At 40.2% G+C, this 19,755-nt stretch overlaps 1 protein-coding gene across 3 annotated transcripts in view; it reads right to left on the bottom strand.

Moving 5' to 3' along the window:
* LOC109931738 (kinesin-1 heavy chain) overlaps positions 1-19,755 on the bottom strand; it is a 103,943-nt gene that overhangs the window by 63,162 nt on the left and 21,026 nt on the right. For all 3 annotated transcript variants that reach the window (XM_048613314.1, XM_048613318.1, XM_048613326.1), the window contains exons 2-5: positions 18,214-18,301; positions 12,696-12,769; positions 12,123-12,227; positions 11,587-11,635 (exon numbers count right to left, since the gene is read on the bottom strand). In XM_048613314.1, the coding sequence (XP_048469271.1) occupies positions 11,587-11,635; positions 12,123-12,227; positions 12,696-12,769; positions 18,214-18,301 (316 nt within the window). The remainder of the gene's footprint in view (positions 1-11,586; positions 11,636-12,122; positions 12,228-12,695; positions 12,770-18,213; positions 18,302-19,755) is intronic.

Genomic DNA, 19,755 nt, shown 5'->3' with positions numbered 1-19,755 from the left:
TATACTGGCCCCGGAGCGGAATCAGAGGAGGTTCACGAGAATGGTCCCAGAAATGAGAAGCTTAACATATGAGGAACATTTGATAACTCTGGGACTATACTCATTGCAGTTTAGAAGGACGAGGGGGGCATCTAAATGAAACTTACGGAATACTGAATGGCCTGGACAGAGTGGATGTTGGGAAAATGCTTCCATTGGTAGGAGAGTCTAGGACCTGAGGGCACAGCCTTAGAGTAAAGGGAAGACCTTTTGGAACGGAGATAAGGAGAAACTTCTTCAGCCAGAGTGGTGAATCTATGGAATTCACTGCCATTGAAGGCTGTGGGGGCCAGGTCATTGAGTACATTTAAGACTGAGATAGATAGGTTCTTGATTATCAAGGGGATCAAGGGTTACAGGGAGAAAGCAGGAGAATGGGGTTGAGGAACTTATCAGCCATGATTGAATGGCAGAGCAGACTCGATGGGCCGAATGGCCTAATTTCTGCTCCTATGTCTTATGGTCTTATATGGATTTTAGCAAGGCATTTGATAAGGTTCCCCATGGTAGGCTCATTCAGAAAGTAAGGAGGCATGGGATTCAGGGAAATTTGGCTGTCCAGACACAAAACTGGCTGTCCAATAGAAGACAGAGGGTGGTTGTAGATGGAAAGTATTCAGCCTGGACCTCGGTGACCAGTAGTGTTCCGCAGGGATCTGTTCTGGGACCTCTGCTCTTTGTGATCTTCATAAATGACTTGGATGAGGAAATGGAAGGGTGGGTTAGTAAGTTTGCCGATGACACGAAGGTTGGAGGAGTTGTGGACAGCGTGGAGGTTTGTTGTAGGTTGCAATGGGGCATTGATAGGATGCAGAGCTGGGCAAAGAAGTGACAGATGGAATTCAACACAGAAAAGTGTGAAGTGATTCATTTTGGAAGGTCGAATTTGAATGCAGAATACAGGGTTAATGGCAGGATTCTCGACAGTGTGAAGGAACAGAGGGACCTTGGGGTCCACGTCCATAGATCCCTCAAAGTTGCTAGGGTTGTAAAGAAGACGTATGCTGTGTTGGCTTTCATTGGCAGGGGAATTGAGGTTAAGAGCCGTGAAGTTATGCTGCAGCTCTATAAAACTCTGGTTAGACCACACTTGGAATATTGTGTTCAGTTCTGGTCACCTCATTATAGGAAAGATGTGGAAGCTTTAGACCGGGTGCAGAGATTTACCAGGATGCTGCCTGGACTGGAGGGCAGGTCTTATGGAGGAAAGGTTGAGGGAGCTAGGGCTTTTTTCATTGGAGCGAAGATGATGAGAGGTGACATGATGGAGGTGTACAAGATGATGAGAGGCCTAGACAGAGTGGATAGCCAGAGGCTTTTTCCCAGGGCGGAAATGACTATTACAAGGGGGCATAATTTTAAGGTGATTGGAGGAAGGTATAGGGGAGATGTCAGAGGTAGGTTCTTCACAGAGTGGTGGGTGTGGGGAATGCACTGCCGGCAGTGGTAGTGGAGTCAGATACTTTACAGACTTTTAAGCGACTCGTGGATAGGCACATGGAGGATAGTAAAATGCAAGGTAAGCAGGGTAGATTGATCTTAGTAGGATAATAGGTCGGCACAAGATAGTGGGCTGAAGAGCCTGTACTGTGCTGTATTGTCCTATGTTCTATGTCTGTTTCCATGCTGTATATCTCTATGACTAGTCTACTTTCCTAAATGCAGCTCAACTTTGAGAGAAAGCTCCCTCCTCCTTCCTGATCAACTTATGATGGAATATTGCTGTTGTGTCCACAAGACCTGAAGGATATTATGAATTGTTAGAAACTATACTTTTGTTCTTAAAAAAATGACTTTGACAAACATTTAAAACAGATGCCACAGATAACACTACTCAGTTGGCCATACATTTTGGAAGATTCTAACAGTGGATCACAGAGACATGGCTAAACAATTCAACCTCATGGAATTTTGAACCCATTACTGTGCGGGCATACTGAAAATCATTGTTAAGAGAGATCTCAGACCTCTTGTCTCCAAGCCTGGCCCAGTAACAGAAAAGACCTATTGAAACTCATTCCTCCAGATGTGTTGAAAAATCAGAATCTATTTCCCAAGGTATGTTCAATGAATCAGAGCAAGAGGATTGGAGTGGAAGCATTTTCATAAACATCGAAGTTCATTAATGGGCATTTCTTGTCCACTGACAGCCTGCATCACTCCTTAGAATTTTGGACCACATTAATTACATGTTCTGAACCTGTGAAACAGTCTTGTGCCAACAGCATCTGATTCCAGCTAACAGCTACACTACCCTGAAAGCTAGAGCCTACATCACAGACTGCAGCAGTTTAAGGTGGCAGCTCAACCCCACTTTCTTGAAAACAATAAGGGATGGCTTAGCCAGCAAAATTCACATCCTGTAGAAGAATAAATTTTAAAAGTGACCACAACCTGTCCTTTGATGTTAATCTATGCACAAAATGTTAATCAAGACATTGTGGTAGTACAATGGGACTTTCTACTTCTACCTGATGGAGCAGACACTGTTTTAGTTAATCTCATCCAAAAATAATCCTAGAATTTTACTTGAACCCTTAGCCTTTGCCACAGGCAATAAAGGCTACAAATTAAGGACGGCTGACAAACGGATGGTGCCAGCAAAAGGGACCACCATAAGACAGGAGCAAAACTCAGCCCATCAAGTCTTCACCGCTATTTGATCACAGCTGAATGCACCTCAACCACATTTCTCCTGTGTCTCCATAACCCTTGATCCCCATACCAATCAAAAACCTAACCATCGGTCTTAAATACACTCAATGATTCAGCCTCCATAGCCCACTGCAGCAGATCAACCACCCTTTGGCTGAAGAAATTCCTCATCGCATTCCCTTTGCTCAGAGGCCGTGCTCTCAGTTCATAGTCTCTCCTATTAATGGAAACATCTTCTCCACGTCCACTCTATCCAGACCTCTGTGTTCTACAAGTTTTAAGCAAAATGCCCTTATCCTTCTAAACTCCACTGAGTACAGACCTAGAGTCCTCAATTGCTGCTATTGTGACAGGCCCTTCAACCCCAGGATCATTCTTGTAAACCTCCTATGGACCCCTTCTAACACCACCTTTCTTATATACAGGCACAGAACTCCTCATAATATTCCACTGCCATCTGACCTGAGCCCTACACAGCCTCAACAGTACCTCTCTGCTCATCTTCTAGCCCTCTTGATATTAAAGCTAACATTGCATTTGTGCTCCTGACTGAACCTGCATGTTAACCTGAACAGAATCCTGAACTTGGACTACCAAATCCCTTTGTGTTTCAGATATCCAAAGTCTTTTCCCACTTAGAAAAATAGTCCACATCTCTATTCTTCCTACCAAAGTGCATAACCTAACTTTCCCCATATTGTATTCCATCTGCCACTTCTTTGCCCACTTTCCTAGCCTGCCCAAGTGCTTCTACAGCCTCCCCACTTCCTCAGTACTACCTGTCCCTCCACTCATATGTGCAAACTTAAGAACAATGCCCCCAGTTCTTTTGCCTAGATCGTTAATGTAGAACATGAAGAGTCACGGTCCCAACGCGGATGCCTGCAGAACCCCACTAGTCACTAGCTGTCATCCTGAAAAGAACAACCCTTTAACCACACATTCTACCTTCTGCCAGTCAGCCAATCCTTTATCTATGCCGGTACCTTGCCCCTAACATTATGGCCTCTTATCATTATTTCATGGCCTTCTATACAGCACCTTGTCAAAGACCATCTGGAAATACAAATCGATTGTGCTAATTTGCTATACTTTGTCTAACTTGCTCGTTGTCTCTGCAAGGAATTCTGACATTTGTCAGGCATGACCTCCCCTGATGAAGCCATGCTGACTCAGCTCTATTTTACCATGCAATTCAAGATATGCTGCAATCTCCTCAGTCTTAATAATGGACTAAAAATCATACCAACGACCAAGGTCAGGCTAACCGGCCTATAATTTCCTGTTTTCTGCCCCCCCCTCCTTCTTAAGCAGGAGTGTTACATCAGCCATTTTACAACCCTCTGGGACCCTCCTTGACTTGTAATTCCTGAAAGATCACCAATGGCTCTACAATCTCCTTAGTTATCTCCTTCAGAACTCCGGGTGATTAATTCAACTTTAGACTTTCAGCACCCCCCAGTACCTTCTCCTCAGTGCTGGCCACTATATTCACCTCTGCCCCCTGACTTTCTTGAAGTTCTGGCAGGATTGCTGGTGTCTTCCAATGTGAAAACTGATGCAACATACCTATTCAGTTCCACCACCATTTCTTTGTTTCCCATTACTATTTCCCTAGCCTTATTTTCTGGCTATCCAATATCCACGCTTACCCCTCTCTCACTTTAAGTATCTAAAAATGAAACTCTTTCAATCTTTTGTATTACTAGCTTGCTTCGTCTCATTTCATCTTCTCCCCCTTTATGACTGGTTTTTAAAAGGCTTCCCAATCCAAGGCCTTCCTCACATTTCATAGAACAAAGAACATAATCACTACAGCACAGTACAGGCCCTTCGGTCCACAATGTTGTGCCGAACTTTTACCCTAAACCTAAAAGGTCTATCTAACCTCCACCCCTACCTTATACTATCATCCATATGCCTATCTATCTAATAGCCGCTTAAATGCTCCTAGTGAGGCAGACTCCACTACCCTCTCCGGCAATGCATTCCATGCCCCGACCACTCTCCGAATAGAGAACCTACCTCTGATCTCTCCCCTATATCTACCTCCACTCACTTTAAATCTATGCCCCCTCGACCCTAGGAAAACGTCTCTGGCTATCCACTCTATCTATACCTCTGATCACTTTGTACAACTCTATCAAGTCACCTCTCATCCTTCGTCATTCTAAAGAGAAAAGCCCTACCTCTCTCAACCTTTCCTTGTAAGACCTTCCCTCTATTCCAGGCAACATCCTGGTAATTCTCCTCTGCACCTTTTCCAACGCCTCCACATCTTTCCTGTAATGAGGCGACCAGAACTGGACACAATACTCCTGATGTGGCCGAACCAGGCTTTTGCATAGCTGGAGCACAATTCCACGGCTCTTGAACTCAATCCCTCTATTAATGAAAGCTAACACACCATACGCCTTCTTAACACCTCTATCCACCTGGGTGGCAGCTTTCAGGGAACTGTGGACATGAACCCCGAGATCCCTCTGTTCCTCCACACTGCCAAGAATCTTTCTGTTAACCCTGTATTCTGCTTTCAAATTTGTCCTTCCAAAATGAATCACCTCACACTTTTCAGGGTTAAACTCCATCTGTCACTTCTCAGCCCAGCTCTGCAGCCTATCAATGTCGCTTTGCAACCTAGAACAGCCCTCCGCACTATCCACAACTCACTAATCCACCCTTCCACTCCTACATCCAATATTTCTCCACAATCTTCACCACATCGTAATGCTTTCTCTTTTGTTTTCAATGCCGTTCCTGACTTTGTCAGCCACAATTGCCTCATCCTCCCCTTAGCAGGTTCTTTCTTCCCAGAGAAAAATTTCTACTGTACCTCCCAAATTACCCCCATAAACTCCTACCATTGCTGCTCCACTGTCTTCCCTGCTAGGCTTCCCTTCTGGCCAGCTCCTCCCTCATGCATTTGTAGCTACCTTTACTCAATTGTAATACTGTTGCATTGGATTTCAACTGAAGGGTGCATACTGTCATATTAAAATCACTGCCTCCTAAGGGTTCCTTCATCTTAAGCTACCCAATCAAGTCTCACAAAAACCCATCTTGTAGACATTCCATAGACATTCTTTGAGATCTGCTACTAACCTGATTTCCCAGTTCACCTGCATACTGAAGTCCCCTATGATTATTCCAATGGTGTCTTTCTTACATGCCTGTTCTATCTCCCAATTTATTTTCTTCACCACATCCTGACTACTGCTAGGATACCTGCACACTATTCCCAGAGTCTTTTCTCCTTTGTGATTCCTCAGCTCTACTTACAGATTCTACGCCTTCCGACTATATTAGTTCTTGCCATTGACTTAATTTCATTTCTTACTAACAAGGCAACCTCACCCCCTTTGTCCATCTGCTTGTCCTTTCAATAGGATGTGTATCCTTGAACATTTAGTTCCTAGCCCTGATCCCCTTGTAGCCACTTCTGTGATACCTACATGATACTTGCCAATTTCAATCATTTGAAAAACAAAGTTTCTGCAAGGTTTTGCTGATTTTCGCTAGTATCGATAAATTATCTCTCCCGCTCTAATCTTTTAACTACTACTTAACTTCCTTTAATAACACGAGACAAACAGGTGATAAGCTATTAATCCAACAGGTGGCACTACCCACAAACAGTACAATTTCCATATTTAGTGGGCAAGCTGTGTATACTAAATACCTATGTGTGCTATAACAGTTGCCACTCCTGCAAGACTGCCCAAGAACATGACAACAACAATGTAACCAGTTTCTTATGCAAAATGTATAGAATCACAGAAACCCTACAGTGTGGCAACAGGCCCTTCGGCCCTGTTTCCCACCCAGACCCATCCCCCTATAACCCACCTAATCTACACACTCCTGAACACTACGGGCAATTTAGCAAGGCTAATCCACCTAGCCTGCACATCTTTGGACTGTGGCAGGAAACCTGAGCACCCAGAGGAAACCCATGCAGTCAAGGGGAGAATGTGCAAACTCCACACAGTTGCCCGAGGGTGGAATCGAACCTAGATCCCTGGTGCTGTGAGGCAGCAGCGCTAACCACTGAGCCGCCCCAGAGACCTTGTAAACCTCTATAAAAGGTCACCCCTCAGTAAGGCGACTGACAGGTTACCTTATAGAGGTTTATAAAATCATAAGGGTCATAGATAGGGTAAATAGCCAAGGTATTTTTCCTAAGGTGGGGGGAGTCAAAAACTAGACAGCATAGGTATAAGGTGAGAAGGGCAAGATTTAAAAAAGGTCCTGAGGGCCGACTTTTTCAGCGAGTGGATGGTGCATGTATAGAACGAGCTGCCGGAGGAAGTGGTGGAGGTGGACACAATTACAATGACATCTGGATGGGTATATGAATAGGAAGGAAGGGTTTAAGAGGGATATGGGCCAAATGGTGGAAAACAGGATGAGGTCAAATTAGGATGTCTGGTCCACGCGAATGAGCTGAACCGAAGGATCTGTTTCTGTGCTGTATGACTCTGACTGGTATATCAAATGCAATTATGTTTTAAAATATCAACATCTATTTAACTGACAAATTCATAGTCTGACAAAGTTGCTCAACTGCTATAGCAACAGCCCAGTTTTTCCTATCAAACAGAAGACAAATTTTCTGCTATGTGGGAATGAAACAGCAATTCAAGACAACATCTTTAGTGCATAATGCAGCGATGCTCAAAATAATGAATTCAATCAATACAAGCATGTCAACTTTAAAAAAATTTGTTTATAACAAATCTCCGTGTTAGGTATTTAGCGTGAATAATTGATGTCTTAGCCAATTTCTTATCAGGCCGGCACCATTGTGAAATAAACACAAGAATAATTGCAGAATTCTAAGAGCACAGAAATTTAGGTGTTCTGACACGAGTCACAAACAGTGTGTGCAGGTAAAAGCACATGATGAAGACAGCTAGTGGGATACTGTCCTTTAATATGAAGAATGGAACATAAAGAATGTTTTTCTTTAGTTCTGCAGGACATTGGTGAAACCACATCTCACATATCGTGCGCAGTTTTGGTCTCCCTGTTTAAGGAAGGATTGCAAATCCATCAGAGATGGTTCAGAGGAGATTTGCTAGATTGTTACAGCCAGGTTTGGTTTGTTCCCACTGGCATTTAGAACAGTAAGGGGTGACTACATTGAAGATAGATCCTGAAATGGTCTTGATAAGGTGGATGTGGAAAGGATATTTCCTCGGTGTATCCAGAACTAGCGGTACTGTTGTCCTTTCAGGACAAAAAGATGTGAAGAATTTTTCTTCACTCCAATAGTAGTAAGAATTTGGATCTCTGCCTTAAAAGATGGTGGAAACAGAGTCACTGAATATTTTTAGGGCAGAGATGGATAGGGATTGTTAAGCAGGGGAAATCAAAAATTATCCAGTGTAGGGAGAATGTGGAAGTCAAAACACGAACAGATCAATGGTTATCTCATTGAACAGTGAAGTAGTCTCAACAGGACAAACAGTCTACTGGTGTTCCTATTTTATAGATTTTAAACAGCTAAATGGTACACTGATCTCTGACATTCACTAGCTTTTTTTTTCTGAAAATCAGAGAAACAGAAGGCAAGAAATTATTGGGTATTGCTGACTATTCTTTCATGTCAAAAAAAAAATCTGCAAACCTGTACAACGTTATAAACTATTCAATCTTTAAAGCTTCAGCATCAATTCTTCAATAAAAATTTGATAATACTGAACAGACTGTTTTATGACAATGACCAAATGGGTCAGGACTGTCAGTGTCATGCAAGTCAAGTGTTTCTCAGAATTATATAAACTAAATCAATATATTGTGAGCAAAAATGAAGCATTACTACACAGTGGTTTTGCTCTTAATGACTATGAGTAAAGTCCACCTTCATTCACGAGGAATCAACTCAAAATAATGGAGATTGAGCTTATTCACATTATTTTGCGATAGTGAGAATGCCTGGAATAAGTAGAGAGCTCACTGAGCAGTGGGGTTAAACTCACTCTCCATTAGCAAAACCTTCACTCACAGGAAAAACGAAAAGGAAACACAAGAAAATGAAAACAGAGAAAGATACAAGTATTTGACATGACAAATGCCAGTACCTACATCCATCGTGTGGATTCTTTCAAATTCCCCAAAGACCTGACTCACTTCTGCTGATTCTGTTGCTCAAATTTGAAGTTTACATTTTGATTTTCATGAAATATTTCTTTCCTTCAGTGATACAATCATTTTGCATGGCAGCTTTGTCAAGAAATTTTAACGTAAAAATGTTTTTAAAAGAAAATCTCCTGATGGCTTAGGAGGGGAGTCAGAGTTAGTATTAGATGTAAAAAAGGCATATAAATTGGCAAGAAAAACTGACCTGAAGATTGGGAAAAGTTTAGAAGTAATCAGCAAAGGAGGACCAAGAGATTGATTAGGATGCGGAAAAGAGTGTATGAGAGTAAGCTTGCAGGGAACGCAAGAACTATAAAAGCTTCTGTAAGTATGTAAAGAGAAAAAAAAATTGATGAAAACTAACGTAGGTCCCTTACAGTCAGAAGCAATGAAATTTATAAATGGGGAACAAAGAAATGGCTGACGAACTAAATTCATACTTTGCTTCTGCCTTCACAAAGGAGGACACAAACGACGTACCAGAAAAGAGGGGAACACAGGCTTCGAGAGGGAGGAACTGAAGCAATTGTACTAGAAGAGGAACGTGTTGGAGAAACTGACGGGATTGAAGGCTGATAAATCCCCAGTACCTAATAATCCGCATTCTGGAGTACTTACAGAAATGGCCCCGAGAAATAATGAATGCACTGGCGGGCATCTTCCAAGATTCTTTAGACTCGACCGGTTCCTACTGACTGAAGAGTAGTTAATGTAGCCCCACTACTTAAAACAGGGAGGTAGAGAGAGAAAAAATGAGGAATCATAGAATAGGGAGTCTGATGTCGGTACCGAGGAAGATGCTAGACTCCATTATCAAGGATTTTATAGCAGGGTACTTAGAAAACAGCTGTAGAATTAGGCACAGTCAGCATGAATTTATGAAAGGAAATCATGCTTGACAAATCTATTGGAATTCTTCAATGATATAACTGTATGGCTGATCAGAGGTAACCAATGGACGTGGTTTATTTGGATTTTCAGGAGGCTTTTGACAAAGTCCCACATAAGAGATTGGTGTGTAAAATTAAAGTGCATGGGATTGGGAGTAGTGTCTTGAGGGGGATAGAAAATTGGTTAGCAGACAGGAAGTGTAGCAATAAATATGTCCTTTTCTGAATGGCAAACAGCAACTAAAGGGGTTCGGTACTAGAACCCCAGCTATTCACAATATATTATGATTTAGATGACAGAACTAAATTAATGTCTCAAAATTTGCAGGTAAAATAAAGCTGGGTGGAAGAGTGAGCCATGAGGAGGATGTAGTGAGGTTGTCGTGTGATTTGGATAGCCTGAGTAGGCAAATGCATGACAGATTCAGTATAATGTGGATAAATTAGAGAGTTTGCACTTTGGTACTAAAAATAGAAAGGCAGATTATTATTTGGATGGCTGTAAATTGAGGGGAATGTGCACCAGTCACTGAAAGTAAGCACGCAGATGCAGTGGGCAGTGAAAAAAGCAAATTGTATGTTGGCCTTCATAGCAAAAGGATTCACGAACAGGAACAAGGATGTCTTACTGCAATTGTACAGGGTACTGGGGAGGCCAAAGCTGGAATATTGTGTACAGCTTTGGTCTCCTTGTCCGAGAAAGGACGTTCTTGCTCTACAGTGAGTGCAGCAAACATTTGCCAAATTGTTTATTGGGAATGGCAGTATCGACATAAGAAAAGAATAAGTCAGTAGGATTATATTCACTGGGGTTTTGAAGAATGAGGTGGGGGAAATCTCAGAAACCTATAAAATTTTAACAGACCAAAACAGGAAGGATGCTCTTAATGGTAAGAGAGAGTCCAGAACCAGAGATCATAATTTAGGGATAAGGGATAGGCCATTTAGGACTGAGATGATGGTAAATATTTTTTTCAACCAGAGTGTCGTGAGCCTATGGAATTCTCTGCCACAGAAAATGATTGAGGCCAAAATGTAGTGATTGCAATGACGTCAGCCAGGTGGACCTCATAGAATGAGTTCCTTGATTGAGGCTGTTAACCTGGTCCAATCAGAGAGCTCTGGCTGACAGATATAGATGGGAGTGTCAGAGGTTCTGTTCACTGAGAACTGGCTCTGAGGATGCCAGACCAGTGTTGAGTACTATGCAAGCGTAAATAAACGGTGACTTGGTGATGAGATACTGGCCTCTGAAATTATTTTACAAAACGTGGTGTTTTCAAGGAGGTAGATATAGCTCTAAATGGATCAAGGGATGTGGGCGGAAGGCAAGCTGAATGATCAGCCATGATCCTACTAAATGGTAAAGCAAGTTAGATGGGTCAAATGACCTATTCTTGCTCCTATGTTTCTATGAAATTGTGTTGGCAGTTGACCTAGTTCTGAGGCAAGTTGTAATTGTGTAGAGCGACAATATAAAACCATTATTTATGACTACAGAAATTTGTTCAGGAATAAAGTCTATTTTAACTAGTCTGATAACATAGTAAAGAAACTGTGATAGAGAAGTTAAAATACATTTGGATCAAGTGCCAGTTGTGGAAAAAGATCTAAGAAGAATAAGGTTTATTTACATTTTACAGCCTTAACCATGTAGTTTCATTTCACAATCACTACTACACTTGTAAAATTTAGACCACTATTGTAATGGCAATAGCTATTACTCTGCTGAGAATGCAACTGCTTTTTGTCATTTCCAAATATATAATGTGCGCATAAAAAATCCCTAGCTGGTGCTATGACTGCTCAAAATATTAAATTACTTGTCATTTACAAATATCATATCAAATTAAATTCTTACCATCTAAAAGGTCTCTAATCTTGTCCAAGTAAATTTCAAAATATGAAACCTGCAAGAAACAATTTAAAATTATTCGTTGATTTCACAGAAACTGAGGATGTCCAGAAAGTGCATTTAAATGGTGTTTGCATAAATTAATTTCAACAGTTCTTTTATTCCAGCAAATGGCAATTCAAATCTCACAGCGACCATTTTAGAATTTGAATTTTGTTCTTAAAAATAAAATCTGCAAATAAACTAAACCAGTAATATAGTGAGCGCCGCTGTCCAGGGAAAACAACTGGTTCACTATTGCTCTTCAGAGTAGAAACCTGGTCATTCCTATTTGGCCTGGCCAATAAGTGACTTAGCTATTCTCCAATCTCAAGCTACTGACGCGTATTGAAACATTACAGAAGTTTAAGAAAAACAAAGTCCAGAATTACCTTCTCAAGGATAACTAGGGATGGCCAAGAAATCCTAGCTTTGCCAGTGACACCCAAATCATGAGAACGCATGTTTGAAAACAACTAAATTTGCTTCATTGTTACTGTTACCTTGATGTGGAATTCCAAATTTTCATCCATGGAGTAAATGTAATTAAAAATATCTTGGGCTATCCTGGGGATTATTCCCATACAATCGGGATCATGGAGTGAACCCTGCAATTAGAAGTACATTTTGTTAAACCAAACTAATATTTTCAGAATGCAGCTACAGTTAACAGTTCAGTTGCTACTGGTACAGAGTTAGAGAATAAGCCGAGTTTTCTCAACTCGGTATTTCTAATGCTATGTAAATAAATCAGCAACATGCCCTGAATCTCACTCAAACATCACATGTGCATGCAAACTAAGACTTCAATACAACTCTAGAGTTAAAAGCCATATATTATAGGTGTAGCTCGAATATTTTTGTATCTTCATAAATTTTTTCAGAAGCCAAAAAGTCCCATGCTTGTACTAGTAATATTATTCATTTCTTTATTAAAAAAGTTTGCTCCTTTTACAAGGAATTTGGTCAAAACATAGCAGATATGGATCAGTGAGGCTATGGGGGTAATCTAACCTGTGAATACTCGGCACACATTCTATTGGGTGGACTCACAGGTGGGCAAGGAAAACACTTACCTCCATAGTGTGAGTTTTACCAGATGATGTCTGGCCATATGCAAATATTGTGCCATTATATCCATCAAGTACATCTGGAAAATGGTAAAAAAAATTCAACAATAGAAAATTTGTACAACTGATCTCAATGCCAATTTGTTTCAAGTACTTTAGCATGCAAGAATTGAGCAGACCATTTTGCTTGCAAGCACACAAACACCCAAACCCTGTGCTCCTCCAGCTCCACATACACACAGAGTTTTCTCTATGTTTTACCTCCTGGACTGGAGAACTGCATGTGAGACAATCTATTTTACTGAATTTGCCTTTGCCAAGGGTGCGTTTATGGCAAGTTACTATATTGGAACAGATTGTTTGGTAGTTAAATAATCTATTATGTCAAGTTTTCCAAGAGTTAAATTGTTCCAATTTCTTCTTTCTTTTGTTGTATTTTATCTATAGTGTACGAATAAAGTGTGTTTTGCTTCAAGATTGATAGTTTAACAAATTGAATTGCATCCAGAATGCAAAGCCTGGCATTTACCATTAAAATAAGGAAAAGTTAGGGTCTAGGCTATCTTATTAACATATTTTGAGGGTGTTTGGTCTGGTCCATAACAACTTTGATGTGCAACTCTATATAATCATGACAAACAACTGTTGAGCTACCTTATTGCAGACGATTGCATTAAAAGAGCACACATTTAACTTTAATTGTTAAATACAGATAAATATTTTGTACTCCAAGTACACTCAATATGCAATAACTCTCTCTCTAAAAAAACCAAACAAACAAACAAACAATCTCCTTAAATTTTTGGTTGCTCTACTGGCTTTATCTATTTTCATCCACATGGTTCTAAAAAGGAAGAGACTTTGGACATTTTCCCCATTTAGGCTTTATTCAAATGTACTTTGTTGAAAGTAACATACAAAATGGACTTGGATCAATGAAATGGTGTACTTTGAATTCCAAAACAGGTTTGACAAATTCTGCAAATTAGAGCTCAATCTTAGAACAATGTGGACTCAGCACAAAAACTAGAGACAAGAGATTAGCTGAAGAGCAGCACAAAAAAAAGGATTTGTACAGTGGGGGTGGGGGAGGGATGGGGCTTGATGAGTGCTGCAGCCCTGCTTCTAAATAATCTGGATTCAGGAGCTCAAAACAATTTTATGTTTGCTATTGATAGTAAACACATGATGAGCAATTTAATCTAAACAAACACATTTCATGGGGTGTATTTTTGTTCATAGCATGTGGGCATCACTGCTAGGCCAGCATTTATTGCCCATCCCTAGCTACCCTTAAGATGATGCACCGCTTAAACTGTATCCTGGTTGGTGTTGGCATACCCACAGTAATGTCAAGTAGCAATTTTCTGGATCTTGAAACAAAAGTTTTGAAGGGAGGACCATATATTCCATCATTAGGATCATGTAGGACTACAACAACATTCTCCTCCTTTCTCATCAGCCTTGGTCTTCTAGTAGAAGACAAGTTTGAGATACTGCTGAAGCAAATCTTGCCAAGTTGATATTATGCATCTTGTAGATGGTAAATAATAGCCAGCGTAAAGATAACGGACCACTTTGTTTAGACGGTAAATAGCTTGTGCCTAGTTAATGGCAGTGCTACTTTTGCAGCCACAAAATGTAGATGGTTGATTGTCTTTGACTTTAAGGTAGCATTTGACACAATCATTTTCACCTTGCTTCTGGAATTAAGATCTTTTGACACATTAAATCAGAGTTATAATGAGGACTACAGCCAATGATCCTATGAAATTCAAACAATGCATCCGATTATTGGTGAGTAAATGTCATCACAAACCTTTTCCATCACTTAACAAGATTAGGCTGATAGGAAATAATCGAATGGATTGGCCTGCCTTTAGAGACACAACATATCTGGGACTTGTTTGGCAGATGCTGGTGGTTTAGGTAAACAATTTGGTTAAAGGGCTGACTGCTTCTGGAGTACAAGTCCTTTGCACAACAGTCCAGATACTGCTGGAAACCATAGTCCAATTTCAGCTGTTTCTGTATATCGTGGAATGAAATGAATTTGCCGACAACTAGCATAGATTTGGGAGGGGGCCTGAACAGGAGGCCAAAACGGATCATCTGTTCTACATTTCTGGCTGAATATAGATGTAGCATCTTTCGTTTAGCACATAAGGAGCATTACTTTACCTTCAAAGGCCTATCATCTCATTTTTATAAGTACCTGTTCCACACATTTCATCGAGCCAAGGTTGATCTCCTGGCTCTACGGTAATGGTAGACCAAGGGGTATTTGAGACCATGAGAATATACAGAAAATGTTAGTGCAGGAGGAGGCCATTAATCCTGTTGTTTCTGCAAAGAATCTCCAAATGTGATCTCGTGCCATTCTGCCTTTTCTCCATACCCTTCCACATTATTAAAATAGAAACGATCATCTAATGCCCACTTGAATGCCTCAACTGACAGTGCACAACATGTCCAACGACTGCCTTCAAGATCTGAGATTACACAGCATAGTAGAATAGTGCTGTTGCTGATAGCTAGTAACATCCGGGAGATGCCCAGCTTTGAACTGCTAGATCTGTTCTGAATCTTACCCACTTAGCATGGTGGTAAAGCCACAAACTCAAATGAATGAGAATGCTTTTGCCCATAAGAACTACAGAGAAGTCATTCCTACCAATACTGCCAAGCATAGATTCACTTGCACGGAGAAGATTTATGAAGGCATCAATTTAACGTGTACTTGAGTTGTTGCTCTCCCTATCTGCTACAAGCCTACATCTGGTAGTATGTTCTATAGACCTCTACAAGCTCAAAATTAGTGGTGGTGCTATCAGGCCACTCTTGCTGATGCATAGTAAGGTCCCTAATCCAAAATATGTTTTATATCTTCAGTGTTCAATATGGAGAAGCACTGATGAATCAACTGATTAGAATAAAAAGGTGGTAATCAGCAGGATAAAGCCTCGCTCATGTTTACCGTGGTAAAGATCACGGGGGCCAGAATCAATACTAAGAACTCCCTGGGCCACTTTCTTTCATCTGTATGGTATGCCCTACCAGAGGATACGGCATACTGAGGCAGGATGACAGACCCCAGGACATGGTTAAAAAGGTGTGATTTGGAGTATGTAATAATATCAGGTTGTTGCTTGATTTGCTCGTGGGCAGCCCTCAACTTTATCACAAATCACCAAGCGTTAATCAGGAAGACTTCGATGCTATTGGAAAAAGCCATGGGACACAGAATGCCATTGCTTGTGGTTGTATGGCAGATGCTCCTACCTCTTGATTGGTCTCCTGGCCACAACGATGAGAACTGCCATGACATCCTGTAGTGGTTTCCAAATGCTCTTTTTAAATCTCACCCTTTAACCGTTCCCATTTTGACTTCCCTCGAGCCCTGCCTTAAGTTTCCAATGTTGCGCCCTTGAAGAGGCTTACACCTGCAGGATTTTAAAATCACTAAATACTGCAGGGACAAAGAAATGGCAAAATTCTTAAATAAGAAGATAGTGGGGAATCATGGCTAATGACTTTTACTGACCATCTAACCAGAGGGAGCAGTCCCAAGGTACAAAACTGTGGGGGGAGAAAAGGTGGACACACAACGCAACCAGAGACAAATATCACACCGGTCCTTTGTATCTTTTTCGTTAGTCAATGTAGATGCAAATTACTGTTTCCTCCACTTCCATACTTGTCACGCTTTGAAATATATTAAATAAAATGGCTTAAAAGAATGTCTTTTCAGCATTCAAGGAGTAAAAGAAAATGTTTTAGAAGTATTCTGAATCATGAATGCACCTGCTCTCAAAAAAAAAGCACTTTACTTTTTTTTTACAAAAACACATTGACTGATTTGGAGTACAGCAAAGTTAGCTGTGGTTTTCTACTATCTAATAATCCGTTCCATGTGTTTTTCCTGGAATGGGAACACATTGCTTCAAATATAGCTGCTATCATCATTGGAGCAAGTTTCCCAAAGTTTCAGTCTTAGCACCCTGCTCTATCTTTCAAAGTGTTGCACTTGCATATTACAGCTTTGGGAAATTTTAAGATTCCCAATTCAGCAAATTGAGAGATAAAATGATTTTAGCTTTAATTTCTCCATTTCTGAAGAAGCTCTCAAAAACAGCTAAAGCCCCACTGGCCAGGGAAGTTCCTCTACATATCAGGGACGGCCTTACCACCTTAATCTCTCCCTAAATCTCTGTGGCCCTCTAAATTTGCTCTTCCCCCTCTTCAAGATAAGCCTATAATCCTACCACTTAATTTGAGATGTAATCATGTGACTTGATGACATTTTATCTGTTAACACTTTTACTGAAGACATCCAGATGCTTCAACAAAAGTGCATGTGGTCTGTGCTACACGTTAAGATCCAAGACAGATTGTTGCTGAGAAAGCAGACATCATAGAATGGCAGGGCAGTCTTAAGACATTGGCTGATATATGCCAGGACACAATTTCTCTTTCATGCCAGCACTTCATAGCCCACAGCAGATGACTTCCTAGCCTTGCTGTACCTTATTTCTACCCAAACCAACTCCACATTATTGCGTATTGCACCTTAAATCACTACTCACCACTGCACTGATACCTTCCATTATTGACAAACTCTTCTGACTTTTGCCCGATTTTCAGGAACATCAAATACCCTGGAATACCAAGTTCCCAGTCCTGGCAACGCTGCAAAAACATCTCTAATATCTATCAAGTCATATTAGTTTATTTCTATTTTTGTAATCATTTGATCTATCTTGATACAAATGCTTAAGTATTGGTGTCAGGATCCTTGCATTGGAGATTAAAGGCTGTCACAAATCCTCATCCTGATTACTAACCCTTGAAGGAACGGGAGTGTGCTGGGTTGGGTCATAGGATATATGTGTCCATGCAAAGGGTCATGCAATCCTCGTGGAATGTGATTTTTTTTTGTTTTAAAAAGTTTCTCCATGTTCTTCCTACCAAAAGGAATCACTTCCCACTTTTCCGCACTGAACTTCACTTGCCACCTGTTCACATATTCCACCAACTTGTCAATGTCCTTTTCAAGTTCTACACAAATCATCTTCAGTTCACAAATGCTTCCACGTCTTGTACGCTCCACAAACTTTGAAACTGTAAACAGGTTCTGCCAGCCCAAAATACATCAACCACTATTGTTTTCTCTCACTGAGCCAATTCTGTATTCATGCTGCTATGGTTCCTTCTATTCCATTAGTCCTCAAATCAACTGTCAACAATTAATTAACATTTGCAAAAAAAAGTCATGATTCTTATATAAAATCTCTTCATTTTTAAAGGGTTTTGTCAGTTGATCCGAGATTGGGGGCTGGCATCACCAACAGGCTCTCAAGAATAAATACTCGGACAAGGTCTGTAGATTGCGAGTTGCTTCTTACCTAGATTTTCTGCATACAGAAGTAAAGATTCATATATGAAATCTCTGTGGTTAGCCAAGTCAAATAATTGCAATGTAAATTCGTAAACCAAGCAACTGCCTTTCATCACCGCGTCTTACCTTTGACGATATTTTTTGCACAGGCATTGTACACTTGTTCTTGTGTTGCATTCGAGGGGAAGACATAGTCATACACATAAGACTTGCCCTGAAAAACATTGAAACAAAAAAAAAATTGAAAGATACTTTGCACTGAACTTTGAAATAATTTATGCTTACTCAACACATTTAATTAAAACTAACATGATTTTAAGTACTCAATTATGTGTGAAAATAAAACAGTCATCTGCTTCAATCATAAGTTTGCTGCCAAAACACACACTAAAGTCCACAAAACTAGAAACTAAACTTAGAAACAAGGTCACTTTGAAGATAGAGGTTGATGGCTTCCAAATATTAACATATCAAGTCTAAATGTTTTAAAACAAAAAGGCAAGAAGTGAAGGAGAGTGTTAGGTGCGCTACTACCAGAATATACCACTCCCACTGAACAAAAACAAACTGAATGAAGTAAGACTACCAAACAAGGCCCTATACACAACAAATTAATGTAGTACTGAATGGCTAGTCTGTCTAACAGACTATACTATTCTCTTCCTCCTCTGCAAAAAAAATACAATGGGAAAATACGTATGGATTGAACAACATAGGCTGCCAACACAGAACAAGACATTTGTTTTGAAGTCTGTCAAATGGCCTGCATTGTGCTTTCTTGACATTTCTAAACTCACATGAAAAGGGGCAAGACACATTTACATAACCTCAAATTTCCCCTTTTTCATGGCAAAGGGTTAAAATCTTCATTTATGCTTGCATAAATCCATTGGCTCACAAGGCTTTGAGACCAAAGTTATCCTAATATTTAAAATAACTTAAAAGGACAATGTCTAGATGTTATATGTACAATTGAGACAGTCACACAAGTTATAGCAGCCATTCATGGTTGAATTATTAGGTGGTCTATGTTAATGCAATTTCTCCACACTTTTCCCGTCATTTTAAGTTGATCTCTTAAAAGTGAATTACATATTATAATCTCTACTTAATGAACATTGATTGTGAAATCCTTTACATTCACATGGAATAAGTTTCTTCTGATTGCGTCTTCCAGTGATCCAAAATCCACTTCTCGTTATTGCTGTGCTAACAAGAAGTATGTTCCATTCACATGGAGCTTGAACCAAAACTACTTTTGACCATTTGCAGAAGAGATGAGTTATGCAGTACATTGAAACTGTGGTTGATACAAGTTGTTATTTTTAAAACACTGTTGCACCAAAAACCACGTGTACAGTCACTGCTGCCTAGTCCACCCTATAGCAAATGTAGATCTGTTGAATAAGTTCTGTACAGTCCTAAGGCAGTGTTTGTACACATTCGTACATTAAAAATAAAATTGTAAACACAAATATACAGGTTAATCAGCACCCAATAAGACACGAGATTACACCTTTTAACTTTAAGGAAACAAAGAACTGCAGATTCTGGAGATCTGAAAACAAAAAAAAATATTGCTGGAGGAACTCAGAAGGTCTATCAGCATCTGTGCAGAGAGAAGAGAGTTAATGTTTTGAGTCCAGTTACCCTTTTTCAGAATTGATA

Source organism: Rhincodon typus, chromosome 2 (assembly GCF_021869965.1).
Source record: "Rhincodon typus isolate 14 chromosome 2, sRhiTyp1.1, whole genome shotgun sequence".
Taxonomy (NCBI): Eukaryota; Metazoa; Chordata; class Chondrichthyes; order Orectolobiformes; family Rhincodontidae; genus Rhincodon; species Rhincodon typus.
Note: the sequence above shows the minus strand (reverse complement) of the source record. Positions and strands in the feature narration are given on the sequence as shown.